The sequence below is a fragment of the Scophthalmus maximus genome, chromosome 7 (genome assembly GCF_022379125.1).
Source record: "Scophthalmus maximus strain ysfricsl-2021 chromosome 7, ASM2237912v1, whole genome shotgun sequence".
Taxonomy (NCBI): Eukaryota; Metazoa; Chordata; class Actinopteri; order Pleuronectiformes; family Scophthalmidae; genus Scophthalmus; species Scophthalmus maximus.
Window position 1 is genome coordinate 10,327,560 of NC_061521.1, and position 21,956 is coordinate 10,349,515.

At 41.7% G+C, this 21,956-nt stretch overlaps 3 protein-coding genes across 3 annotated transcripts in view; 1 reads left to right on the top strand and 2 right to left on the bottom strand.

The window, feature by feature from the left end:
* Positions 1-1,053, bottom strand: part of tmem117 (transmembrane protein 117) — a 48,495-nt gene extending 47,442 nt beyond the window's left edge. Inside the window, exon 1 of the mRNA XM_035641834.2 lies at positions 486-1,053. The gene's annotated coding sequence lies outside the window, so the exon portion shown is untranslated. The remainder of the gene's footprint in view (positions 1-485) is intronic.
* On the top strand, positions 513-9,924 carry twf1a (twinfilin actin-binding protein 1a). Its single transcript, XM_035641840.2, has 9 exons — positions 513-636; positions 2,194-2,274; positions 2,393-2,571; positions 4,364-4,459; positions 4,596-4,700; positions 6,617-6,742; positions 7,269-7,419; positions 7,506-7,627; positions 8,702-9,924. Exons 1-9 carry the CDS (start codon positions 612-614, stop codon positions 8,867-8,869), a joined length of 1,053 nt encoding a protein of 350 aa, XP_035497733.2. The 5' UTR covers positions 513-611; the 3' UTR covers positions 8,870-9,924.
* Positions 9,925-10,113: 189 nt separating this feature from the next.
* On the bottom strand, positions 10,114-17,638 carry irak4 (interleukin-1 receptor-associated kinase 4). The gene is made up of 11 exons (XM_035641839.2): positions 17,117-17,638; positions 16,180-16,325; positions 15,458-15,622; positions 14,402-14,562; positions 14,255-14,319; positions 13,112-13,226; positions 12,912-13,021; positions 12,465-12,651; positions 11,159-11,221; positions 10,710-10,874; positions 10,114-10,318 (listed from the first exon to the last, which is right to left on the bottom strand). Exons 1-11 carry the CDS (start codon positions 17,275-17,277, stop codon positions 10,262-10,264), a joined length of 1,395 nt encoding a protein of 464 aa, XP_035497732.2. The 5' UTR covers positions 17,278-17,638; the 3' UTR covers positions 10,114-10,261.
* Between the last annotated feature and the right edge of the window lie 4,318 nt (positions 17,639-21,956).

The following is a 21,956-nucleotide window of genomic DNA, read 5'->3' on the forward strand; positions in this document are numbered from 1 at the left end:
AAATAGGATCTGCTGCCAAGAGCGGCGGAAATCTCCCCATTACCACTAAAACAGAGCCCTAAATCATGACAAATGATTTAAAGTCTGGTATTAGTAGTATGCTAGTAATCTAGCATTAGTAGTATTATTCTGTGGTGGATTACATTTACTTAAATGCTAAATAAATAGTAAAATAATAAAATTGCCTTATCCTCAACGGGGAATACAACGGCAAAAAATATGTGTGTGTGTTTGTGTGTATAGTAATCTAATTATGCTATATGTCACGAGTGTTTTAAATTATTTGCAGATTACTTTGATCACGCTACTTTTACTAGCAATGGAGTATTTAGTAAATGGCGTTACTTGGATAACTCATAGCATCACTTATACCATCATCCATTACTCGTGCCTCCTTTGTGTTTTTGACTGTTTATATACAAAATCATATACATATATATATATATATATATATATATATAGTTTCAACAGTCGTGTCATGTGACCTCGACGTCGATGACGACACACTGGGGGCGGGCCTCGCCGGTGTAGTCCGCTTCCTGCTTCTTCTGCCCTGGTTTTCGCCCGATCAGCTACAATCAGCGGCCCCCTCTCATCCGACGACAGACACCATGTCACACCAGACGGGCATTCAAGGTACACGCGCTCCTCTCTCCGCTCTCCAAGTGTCGCCGCCTCCGCGCGTGTGCGAGCGCGTGGTTTCCCGCGGCCGAGCTTCGGCACCTGCAGCGGTCCATCGCGACGAGACGCTAGCATGGAGTTAGCCCGCCCGCTCCCAAGCTAGCTGCGCGCTACCGTGGTGTGTGTGCGCCCTGCTCGGCGACTTCCAGGCGCGTGACACGTCAAGCCCCGTGTGCGAGTCACGGAGGTCACGGCTGCTGTGGTGTGTTTTCCACGGCACCGTGCAGCCGGTCACGCCTCGACACGGAGCTGGAACACCGCGAGGTGACTTTAGCTTGTCCGAATGGATGGGCGACGCCTTTATCTAAACCAAGTGCTGGCCTGGCGGACCGGCCGGTGCGCCCTCGGGTGTGACAAGAGCACTGGTTTTACCTGAAGGGTCAGGTTATCATAAAAATATATTTCAGTTGGGCGGGACTGCAACTGTTGTGTGTGACAGCAGCAATTACCTTCTCTATATTGTTTGTTTTCAGAGGTGAAACAAGGAGGGATTTTAATACACAATACTTGTCTTCGAATAGAATTATCTTAAGGGGACTATGAATATGATCAGTTACGTTTTGTCCCCCTGTGAACGTTAGCCAGGTTATTATGAAAAAGACAACCTTATTTTTCAAAAGTCTAAGCTTTGTATTTGAGTTGCCTTTTACAGCAAACACAGTCTTATCTATAGTCGACTACACTATACAGTAAATCAGAGTGAATCTCATCGTACGGAACCCTGCGGTCAAACGTTTAAAAGGACGTAGTAGGGCTTGGGATCATTTACCTTCCTGTTTCTGTTGCAGGAAACTGTCGTTCAACCTTCCTGCACGATTTGTCAAAGTAACCATTCATCCTGTTGCAGATATATTTGTGTAGTTGTTACAGGTGTAGTGCATACATCGGAGTTAAATAGAGAATCGAATCGAAATAATGAGAATAAATACAAGAGAAAGTGTAGTGAACGTGCAGAAATGTGTAATTATTTGATTTAATCAAAGGCAGCGGCAGAAAGGCCTACAGCCTTCATTTAAAATGTTATGGTTTGAATGCAAATTGGCGACAGTCATGATTGTGTTTTGGTTCGAGGTCAAAGGGTTGTCGGCCCTCAGTCACGATCAGCACCCGGGTGAAGTGTTACTGGGTGAAATATGGAAAGGCAACTAATTCTGTTGTTCGTCTCCTCTCTTCTGGTTATTATAAGTAATTAGATAAAAGATAAAATATTTGCATTGTTAAGTATTTTTTGTTGCCCACATGTATGAACAGTCTGTTACAAAGTAGCCTGATACATTATAATAGGCTACACGTTATCAATTTCACATGAGAGGATAATTGTATGTTCTTTTGTGTAATGTCTAACATCTGGTTGTTTCCACAGGTCGTTATGATTCATTAAGGTTTTAGGTGGAAACGTATAATCCAGGCCTTAAAATGGCAAATTTGGCAAACAGTGTGTCGCTGTCAAGAAATCATCTGTTTAAAACGGAGACTGACCCTTTCTGTGTGCTTTCTTTTTCTTTCTTTCAGCGGGTAACGATGTGAAAGAAATCTTTGCCAGTGCCAGGAGTGGAGACCAATATCGAGTCTTAAAGATCATCCTCGAGAGCGGTAAGCAGTGTCCCCAGGCTCCCGAAGTTTGTTTTACAGCTTCCTCTGCCAAGAAAACTCTTCAACTCATTCTTCGTATAATGCTCTGCTTATATGGTTGTGCTTGTTTACTTTCCAGAGCAACTGACTGTGGGCGCCACTAGGAAAGCATCAAAGAAATGGGACCAGGAGTATGATTCCTTAGTGCTGCCGCTCCTCGACACAGCCACGCCCTGCTACATTCTGTACCGGCTGGACTCCTCTAACAACCAGGGCTACGAGTGGATCTTCCTGGCCTGGTCACCCGAGGAATCCACTGTAAGAAAACTGCTGGCTTTAATGAGTAGTTGTCCACACCACATGGCATTTTCCCTCCTCTGCTCTGAGTGCGAGATGGGTGGGGTTCCACCACATCAAGGCGGTAATTCTGTTGGCACCAGTTCATTCATTATTTCCTACCAGACCTCTTGAAATCTAAATATGGGTAAATAGTGTATTCCAAATAACACGCTGCTCACCCTTAACGTGACTCATGTCTGACTTGGGCAACATCAACACTAATACATTCTAGTTTCAAACTGCATCACTTCAGCGCTGTTTATGCCTGGCGTCCACGCTTCTCTGTCGTCTTCAAGCCCCTGAAATAGACACGTTTAGAAGTGATGACGCAGTCACCCTCGTTGGCGGCCTGAGGTGAATTCAACATGGATAACAAATCCAAAGTTTCACTTACCCTTACTTTCACTAACAGTTCCACCTCGTTGTTCGTCTAAGAAAAGAAATCCCTGGTCTTACTTTTAGCTAGCATTGTCTGCACCTAGGCAAGCTTCCTGTTTGCACCAGCACGCGCACGACAGGCGCATGTGAATGGTCGTGTGATCCGTGTTTTTCAGGTGTGTTGGTATTGATGGCGAAGCTTTCTGATAAAGAGCTAAAACCTTGGACAGAGATTGGAAAGAAATTGTACTGTTGCAGTTGTGCTTTTAGGTGATTATGGATTAACACATTGTGTTGTTCCTTTTCATGTCAATGTGTGTTTTGCATTTGCTGTGTACTTGCCTCACACGATTCTCATTTGGTTCCAGTGGAACTTGATGAACAGTGCAGTGTCAAGTCACGGTGAATCAAAATAGCCACGACAAATAGAAAAAAAAATGTTGTTTCTGTAATAGCGGAAAGAGCAATGTTCCAGGAAGAGGCCAGTGCCAAAATTAAATGCCATGCAGGATATTGACGCACTCTTAACTTTCTTGAAGACACAGCTGAGCTTAACATTCCTGTGCTCCAGCTCAAAGCGCAGCGAGACAGGTTGAGGCTTATCTGGCATTTGCAAAATTATTGCACAACCACTGAATGCTGCTGCTGACTTGTGTGTTTTTCTTTTCGTTTCAAAGTTAGGTGTGATTTTTGATTTAGCATGTCAAGTCCTGTATTACATGGCCTGAACTCCCAAGAATCACAGGGCGACGGAGCGATGTTTTCATTAATAAGCTTTTAAATAAAATAATAAAATAATTGTGATCTACAGGTGGTGTTCACTAAGAAACTTAGCAATGCACCTGCAAAAGCAGTCAAGAATATGATTGCTAAGAAGTATGTGTGGAAATAAACAATGCAGTTTTCAAAATGTAAAAAAAATGGCTAATACAACATGTCTGTTAGACCTCAAGGTAATTTAACACTGAATATAAACCTGCACAGGTCATCGTTCAGTCAGTGAGGTGAAGCCCGATATGAATGCCACATTGTCCCTCCTGTTTTGTTCTTTATTATTTCTGTTAGAAACCACAATAAACACTCATAACAAAGCAAAAAAAAAAAAAGATTAATAAAATAACTGTCAATCAAAAATGGGCTTGTTTTCCAAGTTGGATATTTATTTTTATTGTCCTGGTCCGGTAGGGGAAATGAAGTTCCACAACATTGTATATTCCCATGAAACGAACAACAGAGCAACACCTAGCAAACAGTGCACACCATTGAACATCTCATAAACACTGACTTGCAGTAAAAAAAAAAAAAGGCGAGTGCAGTGAATGCTGTCCCTGCAGAGCAGGCGTCATTTCCTCCATAAATATATATGTAACCATTTTTCATATTTTCTCCACAGGTGCGAAATAAAATGTTATATGCTGCTACAAGAGCCACACTGAAGAAGGAGTTTGGAGGCGGCCACATCAAGGATGAGATTTTCGCTACCTTAATGGTTGGTCGGATTAATGAAATGAAATGATGTGAAAATCTCTTTTATGCACTCAAATAATCACGCCGAGGCTTCAGAAGCCTTGTTGTGTGCATTGTTGTGTGATTGTGCCTTTTTTCTTTTTTGTGCGTGTCCACAGGATGAATTGAATCTAAGTGGATACAGGAAATATCTGACCGCGCAGGCGGCTCCCCTGCCCCTCACTGCAGCAGAGGAGGAACTGAGACAGATTAAGCTCAGCGAGGTAAAAGAATCACACAAACTCCGATGTGTAATTGAGATTTCATTTGTTGGCCGTCATTTCCATTTGCGATCGTCCTAAGAGGAAAATAAGTACTTCACACTGCAGATGCCACCGCTTGTTGACAGGCTGGTAGTCTATGAAGTGGGCCTGGCTTCGGCTTGTTCTCTGTTTGGGTTCTGAAAAAGGGGTGGCGCTACGTCATCCTTCCACAATGAGGCTTCAGCGGGTGAAAAGACTAGTTTACCTCAGCTCTTAGCAGTATTGCTCGTAGTCACAACTGCACAGAGTCAGTGTGGAGTATCAGTGAAGGGCAGCAATGCATCCTTCCAAACAGCACAAGGTCAGCAGCAGTGCAAGTGTGCATATGCTTGTCCGGCAATGTCAACCCGGCGCAAAGATGCTGATGCATTAGAACAGCAGGATGTTGGCGAGGATGAATCTAGCAGGCTGGAACGAACGTCTCGCCCTTATAGTGCCATAAAAAAAAAAAAGGATTTGTTTACAGCTGTAAACTCCGTTTAGCCTGAGCAACAAAAATGGTTAGAGAAGAGCTCCGTGTGAGCGTTGGTGTCATATATATTTCCATGTTTAGGGAGCTGCTTGCAAATGAAAGGGCTCTGTTGCTTCGAGTACTTGGCATTGATTCTGCACGGAGCACAGGTGAGCTGTACCATTGTGCTTTGCCTTTGTAGCTTTGATAACATAGAACAATACTGTAACGCGATATCCGCTGCATGCTGCTAATGACGCCGGCAGTATTTACACTGCTGACGTGAAGGGGCTTTAGTGCCAGATGGACTCACGCAGACAGAAAGCTGAAAGTGCAGCATGTGAAGTTCAACTTCTCCAACTTTTGTTTGTTTGTTTTATTTTAGACACAACCTGCTTCTAATTGCTGCCCTCCGAGCCACATAAACAAGAACTCTCTCTCTTACCAATTATGGAAGTGCTTTGAGTAGTGCAGTCCCTTTCAAAGTGTGGTCAATTAAAAGCAGTAGAGCAAATATGAAGTGAGGTCTGTGCTCGTCCCTCCTGACCAGCTGTCGAAGGAAGATAATATACCATTAATCTGCACCGCCCGGATGAAAAAAAGAGGCTTTGAAATATTTATCATCGCCGAGCCTTGGAGACTTCCTGCCTTTTACTAAGCAGATGGATAAAAGACCCGCAATCCCTTTTTGGTATGCGAGGTAGCTACATCAGAGGCTCAATCATGTTTCCGCGGCATTTCATTCGGTTTGGAGCAGGGCTCTAAAAATAGATGCAATCCATCAGTGTAATCCCCCAGAGCATTTCCAGTTTTCTGCAATTTTCATGGTGGCGCCGTGTCACTTCAGATACGAGCACCTCGTCTGTAAACACCGTGCTCCGGCACTCACGATGCCTGTTGCACTCTTAAACCTTGTTGACCTTCTGACGGCGTCAGTAAAGAATATTAATTCTCTTTCACAAGTCTTGAGGCCCCCGAAATAATCAGTGGATACCTGTAAATGCTCCGACAGAACATCCGTTTGTCCCCCTGGTACAGTATGATTGCATTTTAAGACCAACATGTGCGCTGCGCATATCAATGTCACATGCATGTCATCACTTATAGTAATATGTGGACTTGTGTTCATGTATGAATTGTTATGAATATATGTCAAGATTATGTTAGAAAGCTGTATACCACAGGTTCTCTCTGCTGCAGCGTGTTTCTTCATAAATGTACTTATTAAGGAATCTACTTTTTTGGATGTATACATTTTAAATGACATATTTGCATTGCAATCCACTGATCAGCCAAATTAATGAGCTCATTATGATAACTGCTTTTTAAAATTTAAATGTAGTGTATCATCAGTGACCCGAGTGGGACAGTAGAAAGCTCAAGGAAGGGCCTCACGTTTTTGTGTCTGTGCTTGTGGTGCGTTCAGGTGCAGACGGACATCAGTGTGGACACCAAGCAGCAGACACTGCAGGGAGTGGCTTTCCCAATTCACAAAGACGCCATGGCAGCACTTGAACGTTTCAGAGACAAGAGAATCAACTATGTGCAGCTGGTGAGTTTCTACGGCAAAAAAAAAATCATTATTGAACGCATACACTTTGCCAGGACACTAATTTGAGTAAGCAAATTGGTTATCTCTGCCTTTTGTCTGATATCATTTGGAGATCCGGAGATGTTTTTGATCAGGAGCTGTTTACGGCCTTTGTGTCAATTCTTCTCATTGAAATTCAAAGGGGTTCATGTCACAAGATCAGATCAGCGGAAAGTACAAAGGAATAATTGTGTTACTCTTGTGGCCTTGTCTCTGTTCCCTTTTGTCTGTCAGCATAAAAGCTTTTCAAGAACGCAGTTTGCTTTGTTCTCTTGATCCACGGAACGTTTACTGCCGACTGACGCGTAGCACAACAGCGACCACCGAGTAAATGTTTTACTCTGACTCACCTGAGTTTCAGGGGAAATGGTTTGTTGTTCATTGTCCAGATTTCCCTAAGTGGTCTGGTGTTTAAAGCAGAGACTTTTTGATCACAAGTGCAAAGCAACAACCATCACAGAAAACTCTTCATCTCCTTTGCCAACAGCAAGTAGACGCTGAACAGGAGCTGATTCGGTTGAGCAACACTGAGCCGACAGAGGTGAAGGACCTGCCAATGAGAATCCCTAAAGATGCTGCACGGTACCACTTCTTCCTCTACAAACATTCCCACGAAGGCGACTACTTAGAGTCCACAGGTGAATAGATTCTCACAGTGTTATTATTATTATTTCTTCTTTTTAATGTTGATCTGTCCTGCTCATTGTCCTTTTTGCCTTCGCAGTCTTCATTTATTCTATGCCCGGGTACAAGTGTAGCATCCGAGAGAGGATGCTGTATTCCAGCTGCAAAAATCCTTTGGTTGACATGGTGGAAAATAATCTTCAGATTGAGATTGAGAAAAAGGTAAGAAACAGTGTATCAATCCGGATTTATCACATGGACGGCAGATAGCCAGGGAGGCACTTCGTGCTTGCCTTTCTGAAGCGCACTGCAAATCACAACTAAAAAAAAATGTAATATAATAAAGAAGCCAGTTGGACTTTAATGAGTAACACATTGTGACTAACAGCGTAATAATCCATATAATTCTTTCTCAGAAACTTTGGAAAACTTGGATTTTATTCTTCTTTGTCTCCAAAAAATTTTAATATTCATGACAAAAGGAAAAAAAAAACTTAAAAAACACAATTTGGTATGATTTATTAAGAGGTTAACACTTCAAAACTAATCTGCTTTGTCAGGTCTGTGTAAGTGGTTTGATGTAGAGCTACAACAATTACTCGATTTTAATTAATCTGATAGTAGATTAAGTGTTTTGGTACCTAATCAAGCAAAATGGCAGACAGTCAGTAGTTCCATCTTCTCAAATATGAAGATGTGTTGCGCTTGTAGTTTAATCAAGAAATTGATATTACATTTATTACCATTATGCCAAGTGTTAACTATAATAATTCTTAGTTGTAGCCCTGGCTTGGTTAAAAAAATGCTTGACGAGTGTCTCATAATAAGAAATAAATAAAACCCTTACAACCTTTTCAAGCTGATTGAGAAAAAGTCTTCAAGGGCATTAAGAAAGTAAATTCACAAGACTGTCAATAGTACGGGAGTTTGAAATAGGCCTGTACGATGACTACATGTTGGACAATATGTTGTCCTAGAAATTATTGCTCTGAAACGACATTATTGTCATCGAATAATGTGAGCTTGCAGTATCGGCCTATTGGTCTGATGAAAGAAATGTTCTATAAACCATTCGTTCTCACACTGGGGGCCCCGAGATATTTCCCGGTGGTTGCCAGATGGTTGTAAAGAAAAAAAATATATAAAAACATAATTATCATGTCAGGTCTATTTTGAAATGGTATTCCTTCATGTTGGTTTCATCCAAAAGAAGTGGATATATTCCTTAAACAGTGAGCTGAAGCCGGTTTTGTCGCCTGGATCATCTGCTCTCAGTTTCCTCTTTCCGTTTCCCAGTTGGAGATTGATAACGGTGACGAAGTGACCAGTGACTTCCTGTATGAGGAGGTGCACCCCAAGCAGCATGCACACAAGCAGGCCTTCGCCAAGCCCAGGGGCCCCGCGGGGAAGAGGGGCTACCGCCGCATCACCCGACCACCTGCAGAGGGAGAGGAGGAAGATTAAACAGACCAGCACCACCTCCACCTCCAGCACGTTCCACAGTGGAACATTCCTGTGATTGGGGGGGGGCATATTTGACACGCTTGTTTAAAAGAATAAGACGACAACCTCAAACTCCCACATGTCACCCAGAGACCCAACTATGCACACCAAGGACAACTGAGCAATGTCACACTTCAGAAGTTCCATTTGTAGCTTGCCAAATGGAAGCATATTTATGTTATGTTAGCACACTCACAAAAAATGAATTGACAAAGATTCAAATAGGCCCCGAACAAGCGAAACTTGAGGTTTTTACATTGTTGCCAGCTCTGAGACTCAGAAAATATTAGTGCGACTGTGAACTTGCGCCAATACGCCGAAAATTCCCCCGTTTTGAGTTCACGCGCTCAAATTCTTAACTTGCATTCCTTCAGTCTGTGTCGATTTACGTCTCCATGTTTAATGTGTTTCTACATTTGTCTCATTTTCACAATGAGGTGCTCCAAAGCAGAGAAGATATAATTATCCCACTTATGTCTGTTGATTCATTTTAACAGTGCATTTTATATTGGAAAATTGACTTCTTTTTTTGATATAACTGTGGTTTACATGAAAAAAAAAATCATCTGCTGAGAAACTTATTTTTCTATGCAAGTGCTGTAAATGTACATACTGTAGCTGTGTGATGCTCTATGATTAAGAAACAGTCTGGTCTGTACCAGTGATTGTCAGTGCTGGTGAGGATCACAGTGGAAGGAACAGGGGCTTCCAGAAATATTCCATCAATACATCTCAGATTTCACCGAGAGGAAGCGTCACAGACTTTGCTGCGTCCCATGAAAGAGGGAAAGCAAAGTGAGTACCTTGATCAACATGTTGCCACATCCACTGGTCTGCTGATTAATATTAGGCAAACTACTAAGCTCACCTCATGTTTAAAGGGAAAATCCCTTTATATTCTTAGTGTCGTTAGAATAGAACAAGAAGAAAAAAAAATCATGTTTGGTCTTATTTGTTTTCTTACAAATCTTTCTTTTAAAAGACGAAGAATTAAAAAAAATATTTAAATCACAAAATTTTTGTTTCATTTTATTCCTTTCACCTTCACAATATAGACACAATAGCCTTTGTTATCAGCCTTTTTAAGATTTTAAGGCATCTAACTTTTAGACATAATAGCCTCAAAATGCTCACTTATAATGGACTTCATTTATTTTTACACAACTGAACACATTTTCACCAAAAATATAGTCAATTATTCAAAATGAGGTAAACAAAATATTTTTATTGCACAAAAATATATTGATGCAAAAAAAATATCCAATCCAATCAACGAGACATTGATTTTTCTTTTTAAATCTGTTCAGAAAGTCACATTTATTCAGCAGGATTTCTTATCTTGTGTCTTCTCTGCTACGCTTGTGAATCCAGTGATATGCTTTTGACAACCCCTTCAAGCTCCGACACGACCTGTGAAAAGATAACAATTCATATTAGGAAGTGAAACAAATCTAAATGTAAAGACATTTGCATTTCTAAATTTATATATAGAGACTAGACCCTCACAAAAACATTTCACGCTATGGCTCATCCTTTCACTGTAACTATTGGAAAGTTAAGTTCTATGGTCCAAGCTGAACGGATGGATGGAAATTAAAATATGTGAGGCAAAAACATGAGATCAAAACTTTAACTCGTCCATGACCAAGTAACTAATCCAAAATTACAACCGAACATGCACAATGGCTTGACCTTCTGCTGTCGCACAAACTAGTGAAGCAGCATTAACGCCTTTGAACCTCTAGAAACCTTTTTTCAAAGAAAGTGTTGTTGACAATTCATCTTCATATCTGCACTGTACCTGTCTGGCGACTGGCCGTCTGTTTTTCCTCTCTTGGAGGCAGTTACAGGCCAAAGAGTAGAGGGTCTCCACCTGACCCAGCTCCCAGTCGCCCATCTTTTTGTCCAGAATGTCCTCCAGAGTCAGCTCCTCGTCTTCGTCATCTATGTCGTACCGTACCTCCATCTGGACGGGGGGAAGAATCACACCACTGATGACTGAAGGCAGCGGTGAACCATTTAACACACGATTTGAGGTAAATATTGCTTCGTGTTCGAGTTAGAGGAAAAGAAAGATGGATTTGAGCTGTGCAATATGACCAGCACAGGTGAAACGTCAGTGTTCAAATCCGCATCAGTCACTACTGACAACGCTCCCTCGCTAATTAAATGCAAAGTCCTTAATAAGATGTAATCGCGAACTGTTGCTTGACAGCCGAAAACACTGAAAGCCTCCATTGTGCTGCTTACCAAGAACTGTGGCTCCCGGTTTTCACAGGCTGGCGGGAGTCCAGACAATATTTCTAGCAACACCTGTAGATGGCAGAGACACGGGGGTTAATCACATGGCTCCGGGCAACAGAGCATCTTCATTGCCCCCCTCCATGTGCCAAGTACCACCACACACACACACACACACACACTGCAGTGTTTCCACCGCTGCCCTGACAAGACATATGAGCTGACTCTGTGCTGTACAGAAGGTCAGGCCGTCTCATACAGCGCTGATCCTCTAAGTCTTTCAACCAACGGCAGACAATGAATAATACAGTGCAGAGAAACGGTATGTGTGAACCCTGTGGAAGGGTAACATGGGATGTTACTGTACCTTCGTCCAGGTCACACGTGCAGACAAACACCATGTGCGTACGCTAATAACACAGAAAGTAAGTGAGCCCTTGGATTCAATAACTGGTCAAATCTTCTTTGGCAGCAATAACCTGAAGCAAAAATGTTTTCAATGTCTTGTTTCATCTCTCTATAATTCCAAGCAACTTTAACCCACACCTGCGATTGTTTCATGGACTGGACTCCAGGTTTACGAACTCCTGACTCCACTTGGCTTTTTGGTTTCTGTCTTTAGCCAAGGGGTTATGACAAAAAAAGCAATAAGAGCAATACAGTGATTTGCCTGCTATTCATTAGAGTCAGACCATGCTGACAATATTCATGACAAATTTATACATAAACTTCTTTTCTGCAATTGTGTAGCTGCTCTCAGACATGCACTGAAGTCGGGACATTTTCAGGACTTTTTTCCTGAGTGGGCTGTGTGTGAGAACGCAAATGTCCGCAATGAGTGGGCCCCCATGTGAGAATACGGCAGGAAAATCTCATGCAGATTCATGGCGAACGTGCCGGACGTGTTCCTGCTGCCGTGAACATGTCTGACTCAAAACTCCGGAAAATGACTGGACAGAATTTTTTTCCGGAGTTCATGTCTGAAAACAGTTTATGTTTCACATTTACAGCTATTGATGTAGTGCAGATTAGCCCCCGAAACTGTTCAAGTTTCTTCGTTTGAAACAAATGACAGATGATACAGAAAATAGCGCTAACTGTTCACAAACTGGAAGAAATGAATACCATAATGTTTGTGTCCTGCGTTGTGTGTACGTCAGTATTTTGGCGGAACCTTGCACTGAAAGTGCTGAGCTCGCGTCTATATTTTACAATACACTTGCAGTTTCCTGACACAGTATCCCTAGCTCTGTGTGTGTGTGTGTGTGTGTGTGTGTGTCGTGCATGTGTGTCTGTGTGTGTGTAGGAAGCCTACCACTCCAAAGCTGAAGACATCAGATTTGGGTGTGATCTCTCCTCTGAGGGCCTCGGGCGCCATGTACGCACGGGTCCCCACGATCCTCTCCGTCATCATGGTTGTCGACGTCCGTTTGGCTGAAGCTCTCGTCAGCCCGAAGTCTGAGATCTTTGCCACGCATTTTTCATCTAATAGGATATTTGCACTAAGAGGCACAAAAAAATAAATAAATAGATTATCACTTTTTGACGAAAATGAACACATGATGATACTCTGTTTCATCTGCACAACCAACAATGAACAACAAAAAAGCTGTTATCTTCATACTGAGCTAGGCTAACTAGCTGTATCTTCATATAAGAAGATTTATCATTTAACTTTCCAGTAAAGAAAATATTTACCAAAATGTCAAACTATTCCTTTAAGAAAAGGTCATTTAAAGAACAATAACCTCCCTTTACGTACCTTTTAACATCTCTGTGCACATGATGGTTGCTGTGCAGGTAGTCCAAGCCTCTCGCCGTCCCCTCGGCTATCAAACATCGCCGTCGCCAGGGCAACGGGGGACTGTCGTCCTGAAAGGACAAAAGGCACACGACTGAACAATCTGTAAGACGGTACAAAGTACTAGATTAGGAAGAGTCTCCATTGTAGACGGCGCTTACCAAGCAAGCCAGTCGGTCAAGCAGAGATCCGTTGGCCATGAAGGCGTACACCAAACAGGGGTGCTGCCCGTCGCAGGAAAATCCAACCATGTCAACCAAGTTCTCGTGTTTCAACCTGTGGAACAAACAGTCTCATCTCATCAGCTGCATTTACACACATATACTGTATGAATCAAGACACTGCGCTCCAAGTGGCTGGAGCAGCTTCCGGAGGAGCTGAAAATCTGGTCCTTATGTAGTGTTTTACAGTTGTATGGTTCTATTATTCATGTTAAAATTTCAGTCTTGATCATTATTTATTTGACTATATTTACCTTTATTGACATTTTACTATCTTAGTGTGTGTGTGTGTGTGTGTATGTGTATATATATATATATATTTCATTAGCTTATTCATTGTTGTATTTGTTGCTTCTTTTCAATTTTCTATTTGTACCTATCTTTCAACTGTGACCAGACTGAGTAAAGCAATAGCCTCAGTCTCACTTTTAAATGAGACGTGTATATTAACCTTTATTATACATCAGATAACGTGCAAATGCTTTATAAATCAGAACGTGCAAATGGTTGAGTCTACGGGCGGACAGGGCAGACCATCCAACCCGTTCCTACAAGGAGCAATGGTGAGTAAGAAAATTTGAGATTTGTGATCAATACATGTAGATTCATGTTCAGCACTGTCATACCGTCATGAGTAAAAAAAAAACCTCACCCATCACACAAAAAGGAATTCTGACCGAGATCTGTATCAAACAGTTCTGGCGGCTGTGACTCAGGAGGTAGATCGGGTCGTTCCCTGACTTCAGCTTTTGATGATGATGATGTACGATCGGCGTGTGAGTGTTTTAGAGACGTGCTGGGTGAATGTGTAAAGCACTTTGAGAGGAAGATTGAAAAGCGCTGTATAAATGCGGTCCATTTACTTTCCAATTAATGATAGTCATTAGAATAAGTGGGTGTAAGTATCCATTCAATCTGAAACAGGTGAATGCGACGCCTGACTCACCACAGGCTGCTTTTCCTCAAACCAATAATCCTCTCGCTCTCGCGGCTCGCCTGCTATGGCTAATAAAATGTCATGTTTATGAGTGTGTGAGTCACTTAAACTGATCGACAACGACACCGACGGGAGACGAGACTCACACTTTCAGAGTTTGGATCTCTTGATGGAACTGAACTTGCAGCTCGTCCATCGAAGTGTCATCCATCTGAAATCAGATAATATTCAGAGTTGTGGTTTACAGTGTGGACAGAGTTGTAATCTTGGCACGAAATTTTTTTTTCCCTTACTGGATTGAGCTTTTTCACTGCAACAGGTGTGTCGTTCAGGAGACCTTTGTACACAGTGCCGAAGCCCCCCTCTCCGAGTCTGCTGCCGCCGTCCGACATGGGGCGGTCGTCGAAGTTGCCCGTGATCTTCTTCAGCTCGTTGTACAAGAAGCTGGAGAAGCCTAATGAGGCATGGACAGGAAACGGTCATGTGTTAAGGTCATTGGTTAGGGCCCCGCTGCTGCCACCTGCTGGCCAATTATGTGAAAATCATAATTTTTTCAAAGAAGCAGCATCACCAGTTTTGCCAAAGTGGAAATCAAGAAGTCACCTCTTCAAGGCACAAATAAAAAAGAAGCACATTCGCACAACCACAGTATTAATGTACAATTATGAGGTACTTGTATTCAGTATTTCCATTTTAATTTACGTCGCTGTATGTTCATTTTATAACTCGTCTTCACTCAAATTCAGAGTTGAATATTGACCTTTTAACTTATATGTCCATGTTTCTTTTTCAAGATTACACACAAAAAATAGTATTTCAATTAATAAATCACAAAATATGATTGATTTTTTTCAGATGATACAACCCAACAACAACCCAACCCAAGTATTTCAAATTATAGCTTCAACCCGATCAGCCCCACATATTTTTTTTACTCACATATTGATGATCAAAAACTATGGATCCAACTGGATCAATTTTTTGCCTAAATTTTATTTTAACTTTTGATACTTGAAGTGCATTTTGCTTGTAATATTTCTGTACTATTACTTTTAAATTTTGAAGACAGTACTTGTAAAGGAGTATTTTTACATTGTGGTATTGCAGCTTTTACTTAAGTAAATGATCTGATGGATTTTTCCACCAAAGCTTATTTTGAAGCTCTATGGCAAATGTTTAATCAAACCTAATCCTGAGGAAGTTGAGGTTTAGGACAATTTCTGAATGTCATATGCTTCTCTCATGTACAGATCATCAAATACCAGCCTCTCTACAAGTGACTGTGTTAACACACCCCAAGAGAAATCATCTCAAAATGTGGACAGACTCCGATGTGAAAGTGCAGCCACCTGTGTCTGCTGGTTCCCTGCTCTCCTGCAGCGTCTGCGGCTGCGGAGTGGAGCTGCCAGCCGACGGCTGCGGCGCTCTTTCCTCCAGGAGCCTGGTTGGACGCGCACTCTCCGATCCTAGTGCTGGAGAAGCCGGCTGTGCATCTTCTGAGGAGGCCTCTTCCACTGTGTGCGGTAAAACCACAACAACAACAATGACACAAGACGTATTTTTGATATGGTGCATAAATCAAGTGTATGGTGTTTATTGTTTACACAAGTCCATCTCCACTTATTTGAGCAAAGAGAATGAGACAATAAAATAAAGTCTGTCTTTCATATACTGACTTGAGAAAGAGATTTTTAATATACTGTAATTAAAAACCTACTTTTAGCATTTGTTAGCATTTGTGTGTTAGAAAATCAAATAGACAATTCACAAACATTGAGGAACAAATGTGCTTTTTTTTGTAATAGTCCCTGATCAATAGATGTGAATGATGATTAAGTTTCTGTACCCACTCGCTGAACATTTAGGACACATGTATCTAGTTTTCTGACCAAACTGAGAGACTCGGGGCACTCGAAAAGAAATTCACAGTTTGACTAGGACACAGTACACCTTGTATAAATATATGTGGGATATTAATATCACAACCACTAACTATAAACCAGCGGTACGGGCTTATCATCATACAGTATATATGGTAGATATTTTAAAGTGTAATTTGAAAAAATCCTACCAGGAAGCAGAACACAGGCAGCAGCCAGTAACTTGTGACTCCTCAAGATGTCCACAAGTTCACCCACGGTGCTGTTGGTGGTCCCCCAGTCACTGAGCAGCTCCTCCGTGGGACTTCTGCCCTGAGCAACGAGGCCCTCAAATCTCCTGAGGAGAGGAAGCAAGGAAGGAAGGAAGGGAGGAAGGAAGGAAGGGAGGAAGGAAGGAAGGAAGGAAGTTAGATAGATAGATAGATAGATAGATAGATAGATAGATAGATGGATAGATGGATAGATGGATGGATGGATGGATAGATGGATAGATACATACAGTAGATAGATAGATAGATAGATGAGTAAATACATACAGTAGATAGATAGATAGATAGATAGATACATATAGTAGATAGATAGATATATGGATAGATACATACAGTAGATAGATAGATGATAGATAGATACATACAGTAGATAGATAGATGGATAGATGAGTAAATACATACAGTAGATAGATAGATAGATAGATAGATACATATAGTAGATAGATAGATATATGGATAGATACATACAGTAGATAGATAGATGATAGATAGATACATACAGTAGATAGATAGATGGATAGATAGATACATACAGTAGATGGATAGATTGATAGATGGATAGATACATACAGTAGATAGATAGATTGATAGATGGATAGATACATACAGTAGATAGATAGATTGATAGATGGATAGATACATACAGTAGATAGATTTATGATAGATAGATACATACAGAAGATAGATAGATGATAGATACATACAGTATATAGATAGATGGATAGATAGATACATACAGAAGATAGATAGATGATAGATACATACAGAAGATAGATAGATAGATAGATAGACATTGTGTTAAATCACGGCCCTCTCTGACACAATAAACCAGTGAATATCAGCTCCTATACAAACCTACCTCACGTGATGCTGCGAGTACCTCAGCTCCCCACTCGGCTTCCGTATCGACACGGCCACATCCCTCCACCTGTCCTGGGGGTCCAGAAAGTCGGACAACCTGCGACGCAAACTGTAACTGATGTTGCGAATGTAAGTAGCGGAAGTTACCGAGTTATTCATTGTAAAAAAAAAACCCACAACAACAACCCGAGAGTGGAGTTCATCCGACTGTTGTGTTTACGGACATGTTGGACAACTCACAGACACGTTGGGGATGATTGTTGTCATTATCCTCCTCCCACTGAAAACCAAAAATTGCAGAACACTGGCACACGTATGTTTCTATCGCACACACCGTGAAATGTGTATTTCCGAAATTGTGCAACTTCCCCAAACGCAACACAGAAGCTCAGTCTCGACGACACGCTCCACCCACAAGGCGGAAGTAAAAAGAGAGAGAGTAGAAAAAGTTTGCACTCTGCCGTGTGTCAGTCTGAAGTCAGTACGAGCACAGCTCAACAACACTGTGTGTGTGTGTGTGTGTTTCAGTGTGTTAGAGACTGAAACAGAAAGAGAAACCGAAAGACACTCCGAGCAGAGAGCCTGTGGGTGTTTGCGAGTTCATACAACGCCCTCCCGTGGACAACAAATAAACTGCACTCTAAGATGATAATTATGTTCAAAAATGTTTTGGCCATGGTTTTAATCTCTTCACTCTTCACTACCTCCTCTGCAACATTAAAATGTATACAGCTTGTATCAGTGTCACAAATAACTTTTTAATGCATATCAGCACTTGACTAATTATGTCATTACTATGACACTGTCACTCACAGATAAATAGATCCATGTGGTACCTGTATTTATAGGTGCCAGTGTCCCATAGGGATCTATCCCTCCTTAAATATACAGTAAATACATGTGTAATTATAAACACAATGACGCGCATATATATTCTCACTCCACGGCCTGGGTCTTTAATGGCCCAGCATGTATTGTTTGCTGTTTATCACATAGACAAGTGTGTGTGTGTGTGTGTGTGTGTGTGTGTGTGTGTGTGTGTGTGTGAACATTGCACCCATGTGTGCTTGTTAAACATTTCATATTAAAAACCACAGGCAACAAAGTCCTGCCATAATGAGATTGTGAACCTAGCTGCAGGGATTTGTTCAGCGCCTTCGGTTAAGTTGACGGCAGGTCAGCCTCGTCGACATTTTGCGTCATTACTGACAGGCGTAAGGTGGTCGGGTTCTTTGCATTAATAAAATGCATTGCATCGTGGGATGGTTAACGGAGCGCAGTGTGCAAATCATCCGCACTACTTTGCACTGTTGGAATGAGGGCACTATGTAGTTGATAAATATTCAAACTCAGAATTCTGACATTCAAATGACACGGTTGAGGGTAAATATAATGCATTTCTGACAGTTGCAGCATCACAGCACTACTAGCAATGTATTGGACCATTATTCCTATTGAAAGAACCACATACACTCATCTTTGATGACACTTGAATGAAGAATATTGCTTCAAGCATGATGTACACAAGCCAGTAATGAGACTAATTAACTGGTTGGATCTACAGTAACACTTAATGAAACTTGTGTTTCGGTGTTGTGTCATCAGCCTTGTTTTGACACTTCTGCCCTTTTTTATTAATTTTTTTCTGTCTTTCTGTTGGCAGCAGTACCTGATCCGATCTGTTTTCACCCCCATGGATTTGGATGTATGAGTGGGTTCGCTGGCTGGACAGAAGCAGGTATGAACTGGAGAACACTGGACATTTACTCTCTGTGCAGGTCACTTGGTTCAGCGAAAACCACTGTCCACGCTGGCAAATGAAAACCAGCATACATCAGAGAAGGAAAGGAGCCATCTCCAACTTGTTCTCCTCTCCTCTTTAAATCTTTAAAGCTGCATTAAAACAAACAAACCACATTGTGCCAAACAAAACTGGCGGACTGACAAATAAATCAAAGCATTCGTCCAAAAGTGCTCTAAAGTATCTTTTTTTTTTATGTGTACTCGAAATATTTGATCTGTTTATGGCGTGTTAGTTGCTATTTGCACTGTGTTTGTTGAAGTGTGATCGGTTCCATGTGGACTGCAGCGCCCGGCTTGTCTCGCTGGCTGGGTGGGGTGATGATTTGCGAGGTGTGTGCGTGTGGGTAAAAGCTAAGCACGAGAAAACATTTTATCTGAGGCAAATCGTCAACAGAAATCAAACGCTAAAAACCAAACAGTCTCATGAGACAAGACCAGAGCTCCACAGTCTCTGGCGACTACAACTACCCACACGCATGAGAAACTACGTGCGGCAACTCATAGAGGGAAACGGAATTTCAAAATGAATTCAAAACTGAGAGAATCTTTTGTAGACATAATATATGTATGTGCGATTTTACATTTTTTAAGAATAAGTGGACATGGTGGAAACACTGACTCAAAGCATATGGACTTTGCTAACGCAACAGCAACGCCCACGCGAACAATCCTTTCACGTCACATTTGATTTTGATGAGTGCTGGTGTTGACGAGGAGCTTATATATTTTGTTTTTCACAGCTGAGCATAATTTACATATAAATATACGCCATCTATACACAAGACAATCTAAGTCAACAGTCACACGCACTGTTTTTTTCAGCCGAGGTGGATGACAGGATATAGCAAGATACTCTTCATGATTAAAGCCCCTTTTTTATGCGCTAGTGAGTCATGACCCAAGAATGGCTACATTTTTTTAAACTTTTTCTATCTACTGACAATGCATGCACATGGTCTGAAGTACATGGGAAGAAGACTTGTGCCACATGTGTAAACAAACTGCAATTAAGTCATTATGTATGGAACAGCATAATGAGATCCATTACTGCAATTGTGGTGGAGTATCCCTGAGGTTTGATACTGGCATTCACAAACACATAATCCTGAGTTTATGACCTCAATGGGTACCCGTCAGCACGTTTATTTTATTTTTTATGAGGGTGTGTATGTATCTGGGTGCATTCGAGTGCAGGTGTGTGTAAAGCGATTTGTGTAATTGGGGGTGTGAGTGCATCTGTGAGTGTCTGTGCGACTTCACAAGAGTGAATTTGTTTTTGCTCGGTATGCGGTGGATCTGTGCTTTGTGTGTTTAATGTGTGTGTCTCTGTCTGTGCCACACCGCCCGAGGTGATGAGCATTTAGGCGGATTAGTATTTGTCGTGTATAGATGTTGCCCGGTGCCAGAGCGACCTTCAAAGGAGCTTCACATTTGACTGAGAGTTGCGACCGCAAGATGTGTCGCTCTCAGAATAATGCAGTGTCTGTGTGTGTATTAGGGTTATTTCATCTGCTGGTGTGGGATAGCCCTCACACCTAGTGTACCTTTTGAAGTGCTTACTCATCATCATCATCATGCGTGCCGCTTCCAACCCTCATGGCAGGATCCCAACACCGCACACATAGTTCAGATGCAGCGGCGGGCAGCAAGGCCGAAATCTGGCCCCTCCTGTGGTAAAGTGGGAGATGGAGAGCGCTCATGTGGAAGAGGGAGGGAGAAGAAATCTGTGTGAGTGGACGTGGAAGAGAGAGACAAAGGTGAAAAATTGGGGGGGAACCGACGGAAGACACAGCAGAGTGGGGGCACAATGACGACAGCACAAGAGTAGAGGGAAGAAGGGAAGGAAGAGCCGAGTATCAGAGGGAAGAGGTTAGGGAGGGACGAGAGTTGCAAATGAGGGCAAGAAGGAAGGCCCCCTGCCGTTTAGTAACAGAAGAGGCAGGAGAAGTGCCAGAGAGGCTTAACTCACCAGGGTGAAACCCTGCAGCTGGAGGAAGTGATGGGAGAAAGTCACGTGACCTCTGAACAAGGACAGGTGAGATAAGGAAGCGGGTCCCTCCAGTTTGTTCCTCGCATGTATTTAGTTCACACAAATCTTTCAAATAAAACCAGGTCATTTAAGAACACTTGATGCAGTTGCTAAGCTATTCCCAGAGTCCGCAAAGGCTTTTCTGTCCATCTGCTTCAAAAAGTGCCTCAAGTGTTTTCTTTTTTTTTTAACCATTTTCAAGCGATGACTTGATTTTGAATCCAGAAAAATTGGTTTTGTGCAACACGTGAATGATTAAATGTGTTATTTTGCATGTAAATAATGAAAATAATATAAATATATATAAATATTCAAAATATGAACACCTTTAATTGTGGTTCTTCTGATCCAAATCAAGAATTGATTTTGAATTCCAGCTACTAAGGACACAGAATTGCAATTGCTGTAAGTTAAAGTGATTTATTTTACAGCAGACCATTTTGTAAATACCTTAAAACTCTGGTTAGCATTCTGGGTTTGTGAAAACTTGCCAGGAACTTATCTGTCAACTTCTCTGTGACATTAATAATAGTGTTATTATATATACTAGGGTGTTGCTAGGAACTTTTCTTGCATAAACTGAATTTGTGTCTATCATTGACGCTATTCTGTGCAACCTGAAAAGCAGGTTGCACAGAATACCTGAACTTAAAGGCTTATTTAATTAGATTTACACCTATTTAATTAGATTTACACCTATTTAATTAGATTTACACCTATAATAAGATGACAATTCAAAAAATGCTTTGCTTTGTGTAAATACTGGCCTCAGACAGGTGCATCCAACTCCTTGGTCTAAAATTAGTATGTACGTTAATCAGTCAACACATCGGAAACAATGTGTACAGTTGCTGTGATTAATTAGCAGTCTCGTGGGGTAGTGTAACAGTTCACCCGGCTCATCAGAGGTCCCATGTTGGAATTCAAATGAGCCAAATGAATGGGAGGACCCGCGAGGGGAGACAGAGAGGAGCAACGGGGGGCTTGGGCACAGCATCAGGGTCGA